The sequence below is a fragment of the Sturnus vulgaris genome, chromosome 11, assembly GCF_052056855.1.
Source record: "Sturnus vulgaris isolate bStuVul1 chromosome 11, bStuVul1.hap1, whole genome shotgun sequence".
Classification (NCBI taxonomy): Eukaryota; Metazoa; Chordata; class Aves; order Passeriformes; family Sturnidae; genus Sturnus; species Sturnus vulgaris.
The window spans coordinates 5,209,495-5,228,754 of NC_142253.1; the positions used below are offsets into that span (position 1 = coordinate 5,209,495).

General features: G+C 42.2%; 1 protein-coding gene across 2 annotated transcripts in view; it reads right to left on the minus strand.

The window, feature by feature from the left end:
- TAFA1 (TAFA chemokine like family member 1) overlaps positions 1-7,219 on the minus strand; it is a 207,726-nt gene extending 200,507 nt beyond the window's left edge. The window contains exons 1-2 of one of the 2 annotated variants that reach the window (XM_014871751.2): positions 6,759-7,219; positions 4,549-4,669 (exon numbers count right to left, since the gene is read on the minus strand). In XM_014871751.2, coding sequence (XP_014727237.1) covers positions 4,549-4,666 — 118 coding nt within the window. In that variant the 5' untranslated portion in view covers positions 4,667-4,669; positions 6,759-7,219. The remainder of the gene's footprint in view (positions 1-4,548; positions 4,670-6,758) is intronic. The other variant, XM_088171286.1, reaches the window with a different exon arrangement.
- Between the last annotated feature and the right edge of the window lie 12,041 nt (positions 7,220-19,260).

Sequence of the window (19,260 nt, forward strand, 5' to 3'; positions counted from 1 at the left end):
AACCAGGGCACTGTGGTGCTTCCTGGGCATTTGCTTGTGTCAATGAAAACTGAATCAGACCTTAGAACTTAAAAATTTGCTCATTTTAATTAACACAGAAAGAAACAATAGCTGTCGCCTTTCACGGCCACAGCTGGCTGTGTTCCTGCCTGGCAATTTGAACATTGAATAGTGAAGGCAACAGTTTGCATTCACACCGTGTGATTAATGAAACACAATTCTTGCTAATCATAGAAACTCTTATATAGTAGCTACCTAGTTACTACTTGCTCCTCTCAGCATCAGGAGCAAAAATCCTGCTGAACTCATCTTCCAAATCTCAATTGTTCCACGAAGTAGAGACATTTTATTTACACTTTGCTGAGGAATTAGATTCAAAACCCTGCCCGTTTTGAACTGAATAGCCACATATATGGGGCATATGAAAATAGCAGACCTTTTGAAATGTGAAAATATGCAGTTTATCTCAAGGCTATTAAAAAAAAAAAAAAAAAAATCAGTGGGAAGGCCAAGATCAGAACTAAGACATTTTTTGCTCACAGCCACAGACTAGAGTTTCTGCACAATGCTGTCTACTGAGAAACACGCTCAGAGCATCCTTAGGTTGATGTTCCTTGTTAGTCGATGCAGAATTGCTTTGAGACTGATTTTTCCATCTCACAACATCTCACAACACGTAGTACAGAGAATCACTTCTTGAGAAGATTTTTAATAGGCACATCATTAACTACTGTTGCAATAAAAGTACTTCATGTTTAGCATCCTAAAATTCCAGCCTTGATTCAGTCCATGATTTCTTCCTCTGAACAGGCCTTTTTTTAATTAACATATTTGCAGATGTCAGCACTGCTACAGTGGGTACCTTTTTCTGCTTGTGTCTGCCTTACATCTTTACACTGCACACAGGACTAACTTGATGAGTGCCTGATTTCATTTGCACAAACTTACAGGAGAATCCTATGTCCTTCCAAGTAACACATGGCCAGAGTTGTCACCCATGATTAGCTGACAGATCCAATATCGAACAAAGTCAAAATTTTGCACAGATTTGCATGATTGAAAGGGCGATGGCTGCATTTTTATTTTTTTTTTAACTTGAATCCTGTACTTTGCTAATATCTTGTTGTGTCACCAAATCCCAGCATCTACTTCCTACAGCTGGGAGGATCAATCCTGTCAATCAGATGATCAATGAACTATCACAGGCACCAGATAACTCTGCAAATCACATGTGCACTCTAACCCCTCAGGCCAATTCAACAGCCCTACATCTGTGTCTATCTCAGAGACTAAAACAACCAGCATGGAATTCTTTTCATTACCACTGTTCTTCTTAAATCACACAGAAATGACAAGCTTGCAAAGAAGATGGAGATTTGTTTCCACATAAAGTTATTTCCTGTGAATGCTTTCACACATCCTTTGCCTAACATGATTTTTGTGAAAATGAAATATAGGCATAAAAAAACCCTGCAGAAAGCCATGAGTATTGCCCAAGGGGAATTACACTGCAATGGGCTGCTGCAGGTTTACTCCCAGGTCTCCTCCTCTCCTATCCAGGTCAAAAGGAACAGGCACCAATACTTAAGGGCACTAAAGAGCAGCACTCAAGCTTCTCACCGTGTTAATGAGACAAGAAAGAATTAATCAACAGGCACAAATAATACAGCATAATTCATCTCATAAGCAAGCAGTATTAACTATGGCCTTACTACCTGTGCCCACCTGCCAACATTTCACAGAAAATAAAGCTACAGTCAATCACAAATACTGTCATGTAGAGCAGTTTATCACATTTGTTTCCAGGTTCATACCTTCTGCTCAGTCATCTAACTGAATAAAGAAGTAGTGAATTAGAAAAATGAAAAAAAAAATATTCTGCACTGGAAAGAGGCTTTAAGCTTCTGTGATTGCAGAGTATGTAAAAATCTATTTCAGCCCATTTGGATACTTCTTTAAGAAAGTTTCAGGGAAAAAAAAAAAAGATCAAGCTCAGAAATCTCTGATGATAAACTAACCTTTTAATATATTGCCCTTGATTTCCAGGGTTTCAAAACTGGATTAACTGCCATGGTCCAGATGGATATATTCACTGTGCTAATCCACTGTGTTCAGTTCAAGTTTATTATGCTAAATACACTCTGAAAGGATTTTATCTTTTACCTGCACCTTCCTGTGCTCAGTGAGACTCTTCTATTCATCAAGTATGAGAAGCACAAGATGGGGTGGAATCTGCCTTTTTAATTATCTTGTACCGAAGTGGCCCCATGATGAACTGCTCAAATTCTCTTATTTTAGAGCAGCTCATTATCAATGGAGGATCACAAACTGAAAGAAAAGGTATGCTGAGCATACTAGTGATTACAGCTTATTTGTCATGATTCAATAAGTTTAAATTTCATATACAAAATATTAAATTACTGAAATTATGCTTTGGCTCATCTGCATCCATTTTTTTATTCACTTTTATTTGGCTGAACATTTCAATCTTACTTACACAGTTTCTAACTAAAAGTAAGCTACGCATTCCTAATAATATAAATATGAAAAATAGGGTGTGCTCAGGGACTGCAGTTGAATACATTAAAATCACTCAGTTTGCTAGTTAACATATTTCCATCCCTTTTATGTACAACCTTTCACATTCAGTTGGCAGACTGCAAATTCAGGGCCTTATAAAAAAAACACTGTCTTGATTTTCTGTTGTGACAGCAGAAATCGTCCAAAATATCTAAGAGTTTCCCTAAAGGACACTCACTGGCTGGTACTTCCCAGGTGCAGCACAATCTGAATTTGAGGTGAACATCATGTCAAATTCCACTCATCTGTCAATGTAGTGGATTATTTCTTGAGAGACTGAAATTGGCTGCCTGGGATCAGAACACCATCAATCTTATTCATGTAGGGTGCAGAGAAGCTGCCTGAGCCAGGCTCGCAGGAGGGAAAGCTTGGCTGCTTCTGAGTAGGTGATGAGGCAGCTGTAAAACCTTCACTCTATCTGTAGCACATCCCTGAGTGAAAGATTTTGTCATTTTTCACATTTCCCCAACATTTGGTATGCATTCAGTGTCTTGCTGTTCTTGCTTCATAAAAAAGGTGATTTTTCAAGCTTAGGCAAATGTTGCAGAGCTCTGGATCTGCCCAGCTCTCATTTTTTCTCATAATGTCACTTGTTTCAACTGATTCCATAAAATGATATTACATTTTCCTTTTACATATCTGCTTAGCTGGGCTGTTTTTCCCCTTTCCTTCACTAGGGACACACTCAAATAACCAGCAGCATTACTGATAATTGCATTATAATAAATCTCTGCAAGTCCCAAATAAGTCCCTCATGCCTCAAACTTCAAGCATTCTTACATTTTCAGTGCCAGGGGGTAAAGGTAACACCCTTGGTTAATCTGATGCTCTGACACAGGCACTGAGACCTGGCCTAGTAAGGATTTGGGATTTTCCTCTATAACATTTATGTTTTATTACAACAAACCAAGACAATGCCAATACCTATGACTTCTGGGCAAGAAATCTACTTGGGAAAACTTTGAGTTTTAAAGTTACTAAAAACCTGTGTTCAAGACAATCTATCTTTGAAGGGATGTCATTCAATCAAAAAGCATTAAAATATTAATTTCTACATTGTAAAATGACTCATAACTGTGAGTTAACACTTTCCATCTTTCATTTCTACAACTCTTAAAGCCTCTCCCACATTTTCTTTGAATTCATATTTGGCAAAACGACATTCTTGGCCCATCTAATTTTAAGCAGATGAAAATACTGTGCTAGAAAATGCCACCACCTCAATTTTTAGCATAGCACATTCTTCAAAGTGCAATTAGCAGTTGAAGGGGTTATGTGATCCATTTCTATTAATAAAAACACGATAAAACCACTGCTGTGCTGTCCCTGCAGACCCAGCAGTCCAAGAGAGCTGTGTTCTCCACTGCTAACCTGTGGGATTGGTTCTGCCTTTACAGGCACTGCACTCTATTCACAATCCAAAATTCTCCCCCAGGTCACACTTCTGCAGGCCCATCAATTTTCAGAGGTAAACTTGAGAACCTGAGAGTGAGAGTGTCTCCTTTAATCCAAGCCAACACCTGACCTCCAGCTCACACGGGGCACTGAGGGAGATTTGGTGCTGGTGGTTTCAGGAACAAGCCCGGGGCCAGTTTGGGTCAGATGAGTCCAAAGTTCCACAAAGCTGTGCTGTCACAGTGCCCAGGTTCTACAGAGCTTCCAGAACTTCACCAAATGGGGAGAAGGGGAGAGAGAAACAAGGACACAGAAACGGAACCCCTAACCAGAATGGGATTCTTACCTTGGGAAATTGTTAGAAAATGACATTAAAGGATGAATATTCCCACATTGGATTGGCAAAGCACAACACACATTAGGCTCACCAAAAAAACAGATGCTGTGCAATAAAAAGGCAAACAACTCATAAAACTTAAATGATAAAAAGAATTTTGATGAGTCAATCATTTACCAAGACAGACACGAGCACGGGCAGAGAGCCTGCAAGCCCAGAGCTGAGCTCAGTCCTACCTGGTCTGTGCAGGTGATGCTGCTGGAAAGTGTGATGGAGGGACCCCTGACAGAGCAGCATTGCACAGGCACTTATCCACAAATACAGGACCCAGGACATTGCAGAGACCACTGCCATTCTCTAAACAAAATATTAGACACACATTATTATCCAATGCCTTACAGCACGCAGAATAGTCAGCTTCCATTACAACAGTGTCTTTTATATTTTTCTTTTTCACTCCTTTTGCTAAATGTCTTTTGGTTATTATTCTCCCCTGCAGGATGCAATTGTTGTACAACAAAGGTCATGCCCAAAAAGGACAGCTGAGGTAAAGAGACATCAACACAGGAGCCTAGATAACTTTAATAATTCAGTGGTAAAAATCAAACTGTAATAATCTGAGGACTAAAAAACCACAATATAAAAAGAAGCTGGAAAACATCTTCACTCTGATCCATAGCTCAATTTACACGGGAGTTAAAAATATAAACCAAATTTTAAAAATTCAGAGCAGCAGTTGGAAAAACCAACATGAGGTCCAGACAGTATCAAAGCTGCTTTAAACACATTGCAGAAAGGCATAAAACAACCTCAGATATCCAAGACACTGCCAGAATACTCCATCCCCAAAACTAAAAAGGTTATTACTGACCCAGAACGTAACAGTACGTTGTTTGGTTTTTTTGCTTTTGCAAGCATTAATTATTAATCATGCTTCTGTCTACCAAACCAAGTAATTGTTTCTCAGAATTATGTTCTAATCCCTAGATGAAATCAGCTTCCTTTTGTTCGACCTGTGCATGTACAAGACTGGAGTATGACCAGACAGATTTTCAGATATGTTCTATAGAAGATTTGATGTTTCCACAAAGCAGATTGTGTCAAGATTTTAAAAATATTCCCTTTGCAAAAGGAAAAGGCAATTTCTTTGTCTGCTGGTGCACTTGGCCATCCAGTGCAGACGAGTGTGTGTTTTCATACTTGTGTTGATGGCTGTAGTAACTGAATTTCCCTGTGACTCGTTAACTTCAGCAGCTCTTTCTCAGTGCCTGCAAGGACCAGGAGGTTTGCAAGGCTCAGCTACGCTACACATCGTCCAGTTCCCTTAACAGCACCTTCTGCTGCATTTCAGATGGCCAAATTAATCAAACTTCAGGCACTCTCCTCACTCAGCCAATGACGGGATGCTGCTCTCTATCTAATAATCCAATCAGCTGAACATCATTTTCACAGAGCAAGAAAGACTTTGAAAGATTAAATCTCTCACATGGAAAAAAAATCATGCCTTGACAAAAAAAAAAAAAAAAACCAAAAAAATACCTGCATGCAATATCAGGGGATTTCTACCGTAGGAAGATGAACAATTAAAATAGTGAAATGCTGTGGTAATAAAATATATGCACATAAATCCTTTTTTTTTTTTGCCCTGGTTTTAAAGCAGCAGTGTCTTTGGGAAGCTTTTTAAGTCTAATTAGTTGAAATGAACCACATAAACTGACAAGTATAATTAATAGAGAGTACCAAAACATTATTTTGATCAGCATGAGGCTCTTCCTTTCTCTGTACTGAGTGCTTGATGCACTGCTTGGTGTATAATTAATTTCATTTCCAACTGTTTGCTTTGCAGTATACAATACACTTTTTCTCCTCTCTTTTTAGACCCATTTATCTTGCAAAATAGGTTCAATCTCCTCAGATCAGGGAGCTCCCAGGAGGCTTCCCGTGTCTTCAGGAATTAACACCTTCTTGTCATAATTGGTGCTCCCGTGCTTTTTATACCACAAGGCAAAGGGAAAGGTGAGTCTCACGCAGGAGAATTTCAGGTATTCAGGTTATTTAAACTGAACTTTAAAAATCCCAGCCGAAGATCGAAACTTCCATAACCTGCTAAATGCTCCTGTGTCTTTCCTCCGGTATCATGTTCTTAGCACATGGACAGCAGACTTACTTTGCCCACTCAGCCTTTATTATTAATTTTTCTGGGCTTTTTCAAAAATATAAAAATCTCTCTCAAACTGCACTATTCCAAACTACCTTTGCCCAAACTCAATATTTCTTAAAAACATTTCTTTAGGTACTCATTCATCAATAAACTGTCACACACACAATTTTACCCAGAGATCATCTTATCGCTAGTATAGAAACACAGCAGTGAATTTTTTCCACTTATTATCTGATGAGATTCAGATCTGCTTTCTGAATCTTAAATCCTGAGGAAGCTCCTTACCTGAGTAATCCAACCAAGAGCAGAGCACTCTAGTAGTGTTCATCGGAAAGATCTAATACTTTTTTAAATCCATCTGTACCACAATAGGGGATTTCTTTTATAGCGTCCCAATAATCTTCTTTATCAGGATTAAAAGTAGAAAAAAAAAATATCTCTTTTCCGTTACAAATCCTGTTCCCAGAGTAAAGAAGACATCTGAGCTCTCAGACCGCCGTCAGAAAAGTGGCCAAGGTTTGAGGGGTGGAAACCTTCTCATTTTCACCTTTAAATCATTCCCTAGCATCGCCCTGCCGCTCGAGGAGCCTTTCGGAGCGGTCTGGGGGCGATTCTGAGTTGAGGGCGAGGAGCGGCGAGCGCCGGCTCCGCACGGGCGGCGGGAGGAGCGCGGCTGCTGCTGCCGTGCCCGAGCCGATCTCAGCACAGCCCTGCCCGGGAGAGCAGCATCACATGTGCCTTAAAGCGACACAGACACCCCGAGCCGCATTTAAATAGCGGCAGCGGAGCCCGCACGGCGCAGGGGAGCGGCCGCTCAGGTGGGGATGGATGGATGGATGGAGGGATGGGTGGATGAAGGGAGGGAGGGAGGGATGGAGGGATGCGCAGCAGGGGCAGAGCCGGGGATGCGCTGGCTCCGCCGGCAGAGCCTCGATTCCCCAGCGCTGTTCTGGCACTTGCTCACGAGAGGAGAGCCAGACTGAAGGGAGTCTCTGCCCTCGCACGGAGAGCGGCACACGCCTGCCAACGGGGAAGGGTAGCGAGGCACACGGGAGAGCAGGAGACTCCTACACGCTCCCAGGGGCTCTCCAGCACCTTGCCACAACTCTGAGTGGAGTCTTTCCTTCCAACTCCATTTCCGAGGCAGACAATGGGGAAAGAGCTCTGATTTACTCCCAAATGCTAAAGCTCAGCTATACCAGATTATTTATTGCAGTTATTTATTCTCTACATCTTAAGTGGCCATTTACAGGAATGGAGTGGTTTCCTCTCCCTCTTGTACCATATGTAATTATTTTTTTTTAAGAGCCATTGTATAGACTTAGTACATACCATTCACTTGGTATTACAGCTCTTATGTCTGCCTACAAAAGAAAAAAGGCTTGGAGACAAAACAGAAACTTCCATTTTAAGAGCTCAGGATGTATGCTATAACACAGTACGGGATTATTTTTTCCCCCCCTGGATAACCTCTGGTAGAAGAGTGTGCCACCTTCACTGCTCACCAGCACAAGACACCAAACAATCATAAATAATACCAGCACTAAGTATTCTTACACTCAAGTACCTCCATCTCAGCACCTGAGGAAGTCTCAGTGGAGACTCTCACTGAGAGGTGCAATGAGTTTACCTGACAGATCACACTCTCCTTTGGAGCTGCTGTATTTTATTGGGCAATACATCCCAAGGACTTGGCCCTGCAGACCAACAGAAATGTTATACTGGTGCCTGCCACAATGCTCAGAACAGGTCTTTATTACAGCCTTAACACAGTGAAGCAATTGGTGGCAGATGGGTGTGCCAAAGTGACACAGGAGATCACTGGCCATGTCCCTGAGCAGAGATGGAGACAAGAGAGTGGCCCAGGCCAAGCCTCATGTGACCAGAGATGCTTTCAAGGGGCCAACATTTTCTTTTCAGGTGCTTTGTTTGAAAACACATGGAACAAGTATGGTTGGGGATATAATGATATGCTTAGTAAGGGATTTCTTGTTTTCCTGTAGAATTTCCTTAGACACTGAAAGACAGCAAAGAACTGATGTAGTTATTATTTTTTGGGCTCAGAAGGGTCTAGAAGGCTCAAAAAAAGCAGATGAGAGGCAACAAAATACCATGAAGTACTGATGAACAAGGTAGGTACCTTGTGGGTACCCAGGGTGAGGCACAGCCCAGAGCAGGAGTCAGCAGGAAGAGGATGCTGGGGTTTGGGCCAAAGCCACAGGGAGGCTCAAGGAATTCAATTCCACAACAATACAGGGAGACTTCTACAGTTCCTGTGAGGAGCAGGTGACAGGTATTTAATTGAAAATAAACACCTGTTTAAGGTAGGTCCCTTTTAGGACTTTGTGGGAATGATACAAGAGAAAAGGTATGGAGTGAAGAAAGATGAAGGTTCTCAAGCAATATGATCTTCTACACAAAGGCCTTGTGGGCAGCAAGAAGAATCAGACAAACGGTGACCACACACCTTGGCAGAGTAGGCAGAGACAGATTTATGCAAGATACAGATTTATGTAAGGTACAGCAGAACTGTCACTCTGCCAAGCACTGCTAACTCCCAGCTCCATGAGGCTAATGCCACCATAACCCCTGACAGATGCTGCTATTGCTCAGGACAAGCTCTGCAGAAACAGGGGACGTGTTGCTTCTGTAGGGTAGGGGGGAGATCAGAGAGACAGAGAATATTAAACAGGCTGTGCTTGCAGCCTCTCCCCTGCCCTGGCTCCCAGCATCAGACAGGAGCACAGAAGTCCTTGGCAAATCCTGCAGAAGCATCCCCACACCTGCTTTGATGTCTTTGCTGCCAATTTTAACTTTCAGTGGACCAACAAGGCATCAAACATTTTCCTCTTGCCCTCTTTGCTAAGCACAGTGTCATATCCACCCGATGCTTTGGGGCTTTACTTCATCCTCCTCACTTGGCTTTGACAGGGAGGGGATGATGCTTTACAAGCACCCCTGGGTCCCTGTTGAATTGGGGCTACTGACACTGGCATGCTGGAAAGAGAAAATTGGAAGGGGAAAAAAGACACAAGTGAGCAGTCTGCACACTTGAAAATGCTTTCTCATGAAAAGGGAAAGCTGAAAGTAATTTGTCTCTAGACAAAAAGGAAATGGGACTAAAGGTGTTGTCCACGGAATGGCAGCTCCTGGCAGTGCTGGGGCATGATGAATCCATGCCCTGCAGAGGGGCAGAACACCCTGTGGGTTATGTGCTCTCTGTCTGACTGCTGGGAGCTGAAGTATCGGGAGGAGATCCTTCCACCCCCACTCTGGTACCTGATGGGACAGAGGAGAGGACAGAGAGCAGCACCTGAGCTATCCCAGCTGGAGAGCATGGAAACTGCCAGTCCACAGCTCTGACTGAAAGACTCCACAGGGATGCTGGCACAGCTGCCACAAGCAGACCATTACACTGGATGATATTTCCAAGGTGAAGGTAGGTTGCAAGGGGTCAGCAGGAATCCAGCTGTCTTTAGAATCTGCCCCACACCCAGGGCTGCATGCACAAGAACAGCCTTTCTCTCCTGCTTCCACCATTCATCTGGAGGTGTCAAGTGAATGACAAAAATAGGCAAATAAAAATAAATGCTCTTCCCTGCCTGGACCTCTATTTATCACAATTTTCTGAGCACACAGAAAAGGACAGCATATGCAACTCAGGCAGGCTCACACAGACAGCAGATTGGTGCTTGCACCCAAACAGGGGCCTCTGGCCTCTGCTCTCTGTATTCTGCCTCCTCTGCCTCCCTCTCCTCCTCCCCTACACTTGCCTTTTCCCCATCAAGAGGTTTAACACGACACATCCCAGGCTCATATTTCACAGGGTCTGGAGAAGGCTCACCACCTTGGAAATGCAAAATTCCTCAGTTCTAGTGTTCCTGGGACAGAGAAGCTTTGATTTTCACAGACTGTGCTCTCCACCCCTCCCAGCTGCTTCCACCCACCCTACAAAGCTCCTTCCCATATCCCAGACTCTGTCTGGGCAACAGACTGCACACTGCAGCTCCTCCCTACCTAAATGCTCCTTCCCAGGTGAGCCAAGTGTAGTCTCACAGCAAATTTTACCTCAATTCCATCAGAAGCCAGATTTCTGACACTCGTCCTAGGTTCACAACATTTGTGGAAGCTTTTTCAAAAATCTGGCAGAGCAGTTTTGCTTGGCCCCTCACCTCCCCACAGAGTTTTCCCTCCTTTGGGAACCATCCCACATGGAAAACCAGCAGCTGAGCATGTGAAAATTGAGCTGCCTACATGTGATTGCCTGAACAGCAATGCTGTGAAGCCCAGAGCAAAACCAGCCAAGAAATCCTCATCCAAGGCCCTGAGCCTCCCTGTTTCTTGCTCTTGGTTGTTTTCCTTTCCCCTAGTGGAACAGGAAACACAAAGAAGAGTTCTTTGGTACAGACACAGCACATAGTTTTCCAGCACCCTGGACACAGTTTGGGCCAGACAAAAAAAACCCACATTCAATGCATGAGTGCAGCAATGTTCTGTGTGCACATCCCCTCTGCTCAGCCAGGTGCTCCACTTTATATCTAGAACTTTTGATATATTCCCAGGAAAACCCTCCTTGTCCCGAGACTTCCTTTTCTCAGCCTTTATGACTTTTCTCCCTCTCTTGGAGGATACCTGATCCAATCTCAGTGACCAAACTGAATCTATTCCATTTCTTTCCCTCCCTATGTCTTCAATGACAGCATTAAATCCTTCTGTCTGTATTGTCAGGTTTTCTTCTCCTATAGCTCTTTTTTTATTATTGTTTGTCCAATAACTTTTTCCAGCAACAAGAGAAAATGCAGTGATTTTTTTTTCCTGGAGGCAAACAAGAAAAGCTTAGCTAGAAAGATACAACAGTTTTCATGAAGGGAATAAACACCAAGGATTTGTCTGGCTGTGACCACAGCCCTGACCAACACAAAGACCATGCACACCAAGAGCCTGAAAGAGCAGAGCTGAGCAATACATGCAGGGCAGCCACTTCCCATGGGAGCCCAGGGCTGCTTCAGACAGTTTTGGTCCCACTTCAAGCCCAGGATGTTGGAGATTCGCTGTTTCCAGGTGCAGACATGTGGATGCGGAGGATCAGCCAAGGCACCAGCACAGCAGCCTCACAGGAGATGCTTCTCCTGCTGCTCGGGGCACCCAGAGCTGGGGGCTCCTTTCCTCCCTCTCATCTCCTGGCACATCACTGCTCTGCCTCTCCCACACCAAACTTGCTTGGCAGGAGCAGCAGCTTTGTCAACCATCCCCAATACACCAGGAAAGATCCAACCAGGAAGGTGACATAAGCACAGGGAAAAAGAAACTAACCAAAAAAACCCCACAACAATAAGCACAATAAGAAGTTTGTACTGGAAAACAACAAGTAATTAAACAACAAGCCTGAATGTTGACAAAAGCAGGGAGAAATTAGAACAGAACACAAAAGGAAGGATTCTCAGTTGTTCCTCCCAGCCTACCTTAAACGTGTGGCTACTCCTTTTCAAAGGGATGTCTGATCTGCACAATTACTGTGTTTGGGAGGCAGTGATTCTGCTTTTTACAGTTTTCCAAAGCCTAAGAGGGGAGAGAAAGAAAAAAGAACACATCTATATTTGTCAGGGAAGTTTATATCACAAAAGTTTGTGTCCTAGTTATTTTTAAAGTATGTAGGGCAATGCACACAAAAAGTCTCAACCCTTATCTAGAACTTGCCATTAGCTGACAAGATCAGCACTTGCTAAGGATTAACAAGATGAATTGTCTGTGCAGTACAGTATCAACATGTAAAAAAATAAAAATTTCAATAGCACTCAATACATTTAAAATATAACCAGCAAAACATGACTGTGCTGAGGATATCATGGCAGGCAAACAGAACCATCATGTAATAGAGATGAGTTGTCCATTTAGTTTCAGTTCAGAGATACCAAAAAGCAAAGAAACACAAGTTAAAACATCCCACGAACTGATAACAGCTCATGGCTTCTTGTGATACAATTATACTTTATCTATACATTAGCTGGAGAGATCATCCTGATCAGAAAATCCAGAATTGTTTCATGGATTCCCAGATTTGTCCCAGCACAAATCCAGTGCCTCCAGCTGATTCTCAAATGAGCCAGGATGAACCCATTACATAAAACGCAATTGGAATATTCCCAGTTTGAAAACAAACTATTCCTTTTGTCAGGCTGCAGCTGCTTTTCCAGACCAGCTAAAACCACATTACAGGCAAGACCCACCTATTGTGGACAAATCATGGGTCAGAGGCTTCATGAAATGAAAATTAGTGCATCTATAGCCAGAGGGAACATTTGGCATTTAATATATCACTTTCATTATGTCAAATATCAGCCCTCAAACAGAGATTTAGCACCAACTTTTGCTGCTGAAAAGTCAACTTTTACATGAAGATGCAGGTGTTATTAATATTTACAACATAAATAAAATAAATCCAAGAAAAGCAAAGGCATTTAGAAACTTTGGGAAGCAACTTTCCTATGGCGAGCTCAGATATGGTCACTGGGTTATAGTCACTCCCTCTACACTTGCTATGTTCCTAAATTTCAGTTAAACTTAATAAAAAAATAGGTCTCCATTATTATTATTTCAGCAGCTTTAGGAGCAGGGTTGAACTGGATGGTCTTCAGAGGCTACTTCCAACCCCAGCCATTCTGTGAATTCTGTCATTATCTTGAAGCAATAAAAAAGGAGGCTTCAACAGCAGGTAAAAGAGGCCCCCTCTATCAAATTTGACATATTTCAGACATCAGCACAGAAACAAGACTATCTAGGAAACAAATTTCCCCCTAAAACATTGCAGCAAGTCAGCCCCAGCTTGATAGCCCCTCTCTCTCCACCATGGCAGACTCCCCCAGCCCAGCCAGCCTTCCACCTTCTCCTGTAGTAGTCCTCAAGTGTAGGAAAAGCAGACAAATCCATACAAAATGTTGTTACACAAACTAAAGCTCAAAAACACATCAACCCTTTTCCAGTCCCTACCACCATCAGAAGCAAAACTTTCCCCAACAAGCCATGAAAGCTCAAAGCCCAAACCATGAACACAACCAGGAAAGCACTCCACAACCCACAAAATTCGATTTCCCAAAGACTCACCTTAAAAAAAAAACACAAAAAAACAGATCTGAAGCCAGAGGCAGGTTTAGTCCTTGTTTCTGTTTTTCTCTAAGAACTTTTGGCTGCTTCCCCAGCTCCAAAGACAACAAAACCTACCACCCTCCTCTTCCTCTCAGTGTCTTTCTCCCCTGCTGGGAGCTTTTATAAACTCAAACCACCTGAACACAGGCAGGAGCTGATTTGAAGGCTCTAAACACCATCAGGTGCAAAATGTTGTTTTGGTTAGAGTAAACCCCAGTGCTCCGGCACACCCAGGCTGATGGGGGAAATGTGCCAGGGTGGTTCTGTGCCAGGAGCTCTGCAGGGAGCTCAGGGCTCTCCTGGCTGTGAAATGTTTTCCAGACACCCAGGTCTGTCTGCTGGGAGCTCCAGGGCACATCAAACACACATCCTGGCATAGCCCAGCACCTCTTTGGGAAAGGAAGCTTTGCCTGGTGCCAAAGGAAAATGCAAGAGGCCAGATCAGCTCTGCAGTATTGCACTTTTTAAGTCCAGGTGCTACCCTGAAAATAGCACTTTAAAGTCTTCTAGCTCTGCTTTGGCCTCAGCTGCAGAGCAAATCTCAGCTTTTACATTACACCAGGGGATTGACCAAACAGCTGATTTGCAAACACATGTATTTGCTTCCACTTGATCATAAATACAGACAGTGGTGGGGAAAAAAAAAAACATTAGCAAATTGAGAGGTTTCTGTGCTACTGGTCCCCTGCAGTCTGGACACTTAAAATGGAATCACTCTATATTAAATTATGCTTCAGTTTATTACTTCTAAAATGCCCTGGATTGTGCAGGGGCACAGTGTGGCTTCCACACACCTATTTTAGCATGCTTGGACATCCTCAGACTAGAGATGTTACATGAGGAAATGCAGTTATGGATGAAATACACTGCTGTGCAATACTATAGCCTAGGGTTTGTAGGAAAATCCTTGAAAAGATAAAGCAGGCAGACAGCAACAGTTTTTGCCTTCAGTTATGTTCATGAAAAAACCCATCCCCAACCAACCAAAAAAAAATCATAAAGCTACACAAAAGACACCCTTAAAGAGGGTGGGCATGAGAGTTTGGGGGAATGATCTGCCACTGGAACAAAAAAAAAGTCAGAATTATCATGAGCGTGTGACATACAGCAGCCAATATTCCCTGATACTATTGCTTAAACAATTAAGATTTAATTGCTCATCACACCTATGTGCTTTGTCATTATTTAAGAAAAACACTCTAAGCACTCTCTTCCACACCTCGCCTCCCTGTTTGCTGGGCTGGGCAGGGAGCTGCAGCCAGAGCCCAGAGTGCTGTGCTGGTGCTGGAAATCGTGAGTTTGAGTAGGGAATTAGTGCATGAAATGAGCAGGATAAAAAAAATCATATACTGTTCTGCCTTTGCTTCAAAACAGGTTGGTTGATTGACAGCAAACCCTATATAATAGTTCCTTCCAGGCAGATGGCAAGATCATGATTTGCTCTTCAGTCACAATTTTCTGCTGCCTCTCACAACCCAACCCATCTCCACAATCTACCAATAAAGAGGGGCCTGGGCTGCTTTAGATGTGTTTTACAAGGCTCACATCAAAGCTTAGGGATTAATATTGTGACTAGTTATCGTTTTCCATTTTGTAAAAATTTGCCTCGAATTTGCCTCCAACATCTCCTGGCTGATCATGTGCAGATAATAGCTGCAGAAATCCACACAAAAGCAACTCGTAAATTCCTGAGCCACCCCTGACAGACAATACTCCTCAGAAGGCTTGCGTAGGTGTTGAAAATCTTGCCATACATCTCCAGCTCTCTCAGCACATATTGTTTTTAGGCTGCCATCTGCTAATGCACAGTCCCACCCTAAAAGAGATGCAGGAATGAATGCTCCAGTCTCCAGGCTGTTCTGATTTCAGGTTTTTATTTTTTCCAATTCCCAACACTCAGACCCTGCCGTTCTTAACCCTGAGTCCAGCTGCAAAGTTCAACAGAGCTGCTCACACCACTGCTAATTTTCAGCGATAAAGAGCATTTATTGAGCACTGCTCAGGCACTGCTTTAATGAACCAAAGCAATGCTTCAGACAATGTGTCCCTGCAAGCAGATTCATTTGTCTTCGTGTCAGCTGCACACAGAGAGGTGCTGGGACAATCAGGAGCTCTGGAAACACTCGTTTCCCATGCATGTGTGTTAAAAGGATGGGTATTAAGTTGGTGGCAAGGGAAGAAGACAGCTCCTAAAGACACAAAATGGGAAACATCTTGAACAAAGCAAGCCATGCCCATCACAGTGCAGAATGTCAGGATCAAATTATCCCAGCAAATAAGGAATGATGAACATTACACTTGATTGATTTTCTTCTTTGCTGAAATTGTCAGCAGTATTCTTTTCCTTACTGCTGATTCTGCTCCACTACCAAGCACATTACCAAAATTTATAAGATGATATTTAATTTTTTTTCCTTGTTAGAAAACAAATTTATAATAGCTAATTTACATTAAGTTTCCTTGGATGCAGAATCCATCACTAAAATACATTAGAAGCTACAAATTTAATGCTAGGAAACTGAAGAGTATATTATCACTTGCCAACTGAAATTTATCTGGTTTGATCCTTTTTTTATATTCCTCCTCTCCCACACATCCCTTTTACTACCCCACCTTCTTCTCAGGTTTCAAAGATTTTGTTGTCATTTAGTCCTGAATAAAATCCAAGAATCCACTGCAGGCTCTGTACATCAAATTGTGGTTCAAGTCACACCTTGACTTCTGTACACCAAGCAGGGAAGTCAGAACAAAGAATCATACACAATACATTAGAATTCCTTCTCGAATTTCTTGAAAAGAAAAAGGTGAATAAAAGAGGACCAAGAAGACAAAATAGGGATGGGAAAATGAAACTATGAAGGGCTGTGTGTTTAAAGGAGGTACAACTGGTAGTTTTGTTTTCTTTCCCAGGTTGTGCAGCAATTCTCTCTTTCATTCCCTAAATGGTACAAAAACGGTTTGATAGACTGAAGTTATATTTTCCTTGATTTCAGTAATCAAGGCAAGTCAGGACAATCTTTTCCACTGAAAACAGAGTTCTTTTTACATCTAAGCAACAGTAGTACTTTTTGTTTTGTCTACCTCTGCTCCAGCAGAAGATTGTAACTGCCTTTTTGCAAACTTTTTGTGCCTAAAGGTATAAACACCTTCTTCAGAGCATGGCAGATGAATTCTCCTGCAATGAAATAGAAAACCTTTCAGAGAGCTTGAAAGCAACTAATAGATTTTCAAGAAAATGCTGGAAATTGGCTTAATATTGCATAAATAAAGGTATTTATGCAACCTGGAATGCAGCTGTACCACAAGCAGAAAGCTAAGCCCTACTAATGATACCAAATCCTTCTTTTGCCAGTTTGCACAGATCTTTAATGGGCATGGGGTCATTTGCTGCCCTTGTGAACCTCCTCTGATACATAATCATAGTTAAATTTTAAATATGAATCATTTTCCGGCCAATCTCTAGTTGGCTCCTCCTTCCATTTTCCCACAGGGGGCTGAAAGATGTTAAACTGTTCTCTTCACAATTAAATTCATGAAACACTTAAATTCTATGGCAGTCAGACACCAAGGAACAGGAAAATCATTTCATCTCATAATGTTTTAGAGCCCCTAGGCAAATGTAAACACTGTATGTGATAGAGGAAGGATTTATTGCTGCTGCTGAACAGAGAATCTGCAGATTTATTTGTAAATCCAGTAGATTTTTGAGGGTAATTTATTTATTAGAGAATTTTGGTAACATGATTATTTAGGACGTTTGAACACACCAGACTCATTTGTGTGGAGATGCATTTTAAACAAAATATGCAGAACCAAATCAATCTGTATTGAACACTGGCCTGTAATAGTGAACCATTGCTTCATTCACTCTCCTGCCAGAGCATAAAAGGGTTTGAGGGCTCACATATCCCAAGTTCTGGAGGCCTAGAGATATTTGGTAAGTGACCACTGCAAGTGGTGCTGGAGACACATTAAACTTAGGCAGGGAAGTATCTAAGTCGCTCTTATAGTCTTGTAAATATTTTACCCAAGAATAGTTTCATTAATTTTGCTGAGAAAAAAACATCAATAAACTCTTCTTCCAAATGTTGTTTTAACCATTCATTTTTATATAGCTCAGAATGCCAAAGGGCATCAGTCTGAGCCAGTACATCTTTGCTAGGATATCAAATTCATAGAAACATGGGTAAAAATAGGACTTTATGTCAAGCCACTTACTTTTACAGTAAGCACTTGGCTCTACTGGAGCCTCCTCTGCCTCAGCAGGATGAGGCAGCTTTGGGAACTGCTCAGAAAACTAAAAGAGGATAATTCCAGTATCATGGCAGAGGTTGAGACACGAGCTTCCAACAGCAGCCAGCAGAGGATTGTGCTTGCAGGAGCAGCCACCCACACACTCGTGTCTGTCCCTGTGGAAATCCCAGCTCCAGCCAGGGCTGGTCATCCTGGTCCTGCCCAACACGCTGACTCTCACTGAAATATTTGGGAATGTCACCTCCTCCTTCTCCATGAGATCCAGCAGAGCTGTCTGAGCTTTGACTGCAGCCTGTGGCCATGCCCCAGCACAGCTGAAGGAGCTCACAGGGAGCCTGGACCTGAGCATCACCAACCTGACACCTCATCACACGTCTCTGCTGAAAGGTGCCTGTGTAGTATCAAGGAATTAAAAATCCTTTTTGTTCCCTTCTTACCCTCTGCACTTATTTACTAGAACCAAGAGGCGACAGGAGACTTTTTTAAACAAAAGCATAATTTCTGAATTTCTCTTCAAATATGCCACAGAAATCACTCTGGAATATCTGTCAAGCTGGTTTTCCCCAGAGAGTGCTTCAGCTCTTTGCTCTGGCTAACTTGAAGCGAGAACTTGAACCATATCTCAGATAACTGCTGTAGAGAATCAATTTTCAATTTCCTGCTGAACTTCAGATATATATTTAAATACTCAGTACTTCTGGCATCTGGAAAGAAACCAACAATAAAATCAAATGGTCAAGCTACTCATCCGATAAGGGGAAAATCTGCAATGAATCAAACCAACAGGAGACTCAGACAGGGGCCTGAAGGGGAAATTTTCTCAGGATCAGTGTAAAATCACTGCCATGATCTCAGAGACTTTTTAACGAAAAATACCCAGTTACTCAATGACAAATTTGTCTAAACCAGAATATTTCTGTAGAATTCACAGTTCATTTTAAAGCAGTCTAATTTTTAGTGGCAGGGCAAAAATAGATGAAGTTCACTGTGAGGTTGAAATCAGTGACTTAATTAGAAACAAGGTTTAGCCAAAGAAGGAGAACCTCTGTTCTCAGCAGAGAGACACTGGAGGAATGCTGATCTTCCCGAAGGCAATGAGTGTTTTGTAACTTTTCATGACCAGACTTTTATCCTAACCACAATCTCTGTACCTCACTGTACACTGATATGGGTCTCTCAGCTCAGCAGTCTGCAGCTTTGCCTTTATTTTTCTCAATCTTCAATGTCCTTTATAATAAGTAAATAAGTTAATACAAGTGTCCCTGAAGAAAATTCATGCTTTAAACAAGGCCATTGGAAAGATTAATATAAAAAGCCCTACAGCACTTTTGGCTGAGGTTTTATTTGAACAAAATTTTAACAAATAGACCAAGAACATTAAAGTGTTACC